The 2,785-nt window shown below is 37.5% G+C and overlaps 1 protein-coding gene across 1 annotated transcript; it reads right to left on the reverse strand.

Moving 5' to 3' along the window:
* Positions 1–310: 310 nt before the first annotated feature.
* On the reverse strand, positions 311–2,544 carry LOC133710098 (rho GDP-dissociation inhibitor 1-like). The gene is made up of 5 exons (XM_062136082.1): positions 1,368–2,544; positions 1,211–1,283; positions 881–1,099; positions 678–802; positions 311–559 (listed from the first exon to the last, which is right to left on the reverse strand). The coding sequence occupies exons 1-5, from the start codon at positions 1,626–1,628 to the stop codon at positions 479–481; spliced, it is 759 nt and encodes a 252-aa protein (XP_061992066.1). The 5' UTR covers positions 1,629–2,544; the 3' UTR covers positions 311–478.
* Between the last annotated feature and the right edge of the window lie 241 nt (positions 2,545–2,785).

The raw sequence follows: 2,785 nt of genomic DNA on the forward strand, positions 1-2,785 counted from the left end.
TAATTAGAGATGCATCTTTTTGTTTCCAAATATAAGTTTAGGGCCAAATGGGGTTCACCACTTTAGTGTCATTTATAATTTAATTTTTATCACCAATTTGTTAGTTACATCTTGAGGGCTCAGGCATCTTTGGTAGGGAAATGGGAATCATGTTAACCACCAGAACTTAATCATCAACATAGAAAAGGAGAGGAAATTAATGAGAGGAGGTTGTTTCTTTGCAATTATAACAAGGATTAAAGAGAGAAGAAACCAGAAAATTACAATAAAATATGAGACTGCATATGATGATCAGCACAGTGCTTGCACATATTGAATTGAAATTTGGATTGCAATTTTCCCATAGAAACATGGTTACAATTAAGATACAACATGCCAGAGAAATATTATTCCCATCACTCACTAAATTAAAATGGTCATTTGAAACCATCACCAAGCCAATTAATTATGACAAGATAATGCGGAAATGAAAAAGATTTCAAGAGGGTGCTGCCCAGTTCTTCTGGATTTCAAAGTAGTAACTAGCATCCAAATAGCATTTTCCATCATCATCCAGAAACTGAAACAAGAAGAAAACCAATGTTAATGAAAAAAAGCCAAGCTAGCCTCTTTTTTTTTTTGGGTATAAGTAACTAACAAAAGCTCTTTAATTAGGTTTTTCTAATAAATATCCTTACTTTTGTTCTCACAAAATACCAGCCCCTTGCAAACATGCCTGAAGGGGTAGTATCTTCTTCGGTTTCATACGTATAAGGATCTGGTCGAGGACTAAAGGTTCCAAGCATTCTTTTTGAACTGTGCACTGTCCAAATTTTAGGGAAGGAATGTTATTTTGAGTAGAATACACTTATATGAGTGAATGTCAGTTTGAATATTTTACCTTTGACACCAGTCTTCCAGACAGAGGTGGTGTACATGAGGCCTGAGACAATGTTTTTGGAGACAGTGAATGTGAATTTGGTTCGGTACTTGCTTCCTCCTTTGAGTGTGAAAAGACTGCTCTTTGGTTTGTTGGTGAATGGAATCGGCAGCACAAGTTCAGGCCGCTCCCGGAACATCATTGTCAGACTTAAAATCCTCACTTCTGCTTCTTTACTCTCTGCATGCTCATTAGTTTCAAACATCAATGGCGGTCAGCCGGTCACTGACTAGCATTGTTAAATTTCAAAATATTTTGAAGTTAATTACAAGTCAAACATTAAGTATCTACCTCCAACAGCTAGTGCAGAGAGATCAACACTCCCAAGAAGTTGCTGCTTCCATTTCCTCAAACTCTCATCATCCTTGAAAGAATTTATCATGTGAACAACATCAATAATAAATGAAATCAAAAACTGAAAATTTATCAAGTAACAAAGGCCACTTACTTTATCCTTCTCAAGCTGCTCCTTGAGAGAAAACTTGGGGCCAAGAACCAATTCTTTGTCACATTTGAATGTGGCAAGCTCATCCTCTTCATCTGGATCAACCTCATCTTTAAGCTCATCATTTTCGTCATGGTGATGCAGGCTTGGTTCGCCACCTGCATCCTTGTTGCTGTTCTTATCATTCTTAAACTCCACTTCCTGCACTTGAGAACTGAAACCGACATCTTTGGTTGCAGACATAGCTTCCACGGCAGCCGACATATTCACCAAGAGAAAGAAAATATATGAGGGTTGAAGGAAACTAAAGATGAAGAAGGCAAGACTAGGTTGGTTATGTGGCCTTTTTTTCAACTTGTACTAAATTTAGAGGCTATTTGCAAGATTTGGATGCTTCACTAGTTTTCTATCTGTGCTGATAAGAGATGGAGGTTCACAGATTGAGAAAGAGAACTGTGGTTTATGTTGGAGTGTGGAAGATATGAAGAGGTTGTGCAACAAATGAAAGCCAGTCAAGGGTATATATATGAAACAGATTTGGGAATTGGAATACTAACCGCTAAAGTTTGAGAGGTGACTAGCTTGTTAATTAAGTGAGGTAATAATTGCTAGAATGCTAGCTGACATATCAACTGTATTTCCCCTTTCTACTACTGTGTTCCCTCACAAGTCATAAGCCCTCCCCAGGAGTAGTTACATTGGTCAATTAGTAGTTTGGTACAAATTAAATAAAGCAGCAAGGAGAATCAAAAAATACATCAAAATCACAGAGTTGTATAGTTTAGGACCTTTAGGAGACTACCGATGAGCCCAAACTTCACACTTACTAAGAAGGAAATGAACATTGATCAGTCTCATTGGGTACGCCCACTCTTAGAGTAAAGATGAAATCCCATTCGCCAACCTATCTATGTCAACTGATAATGAATGTCAATTCCAAAGTTCATTCTAATGACAAAACACCACCCTTGTTATTTTATTTATGTATTCAAATGCATAACCATTCCCTAATAATATGCAACCAGAAACTGTGCATTAACCTTCTGATTTGCCTTTGGTGCAGCTTTTGTTTGCACTTGTACATCCACGTTGTTGGTGCCCCTGTTCTCGACACTTGAATTGACACTTCTAGTGTTCTGGTTGGGTCATTTACATTGCCATTCTTTCCATTGCTTTATCCCTGCAAGGATATATTGACAATAATTAATTCTTGCCACTATCTTTATCTAGGTCTCATTAAGTTAAAAATAACAATTAATGTTCAAATTCTCACCCCAGGCTCTCTATCCCTCCTTTCAAGTTAATGGGGCATGTTCTTTTGTTGTGTTCCTCAAATCCACAAACTCTACAGCTCATGGTCACAATGTCACATATCTATGCTGGGCATTGTTGTTGGCCTTTCCTTGATTATTTTCAGGTGG

Source organism: Rosa rugosa, chromosome 5 (assembly GCF_958449725.1).
Source record: "Rosa rugosa chromosome 5, drRosRugo1.1, whole genome shotgun sequence".
NCBI classification, from domain to species: Eukaryota; Viridiplantae; Streptophyta; class Magnoliopsida; order Rosales; family Rosaceae; genus Rosa; species Rosa rugosa.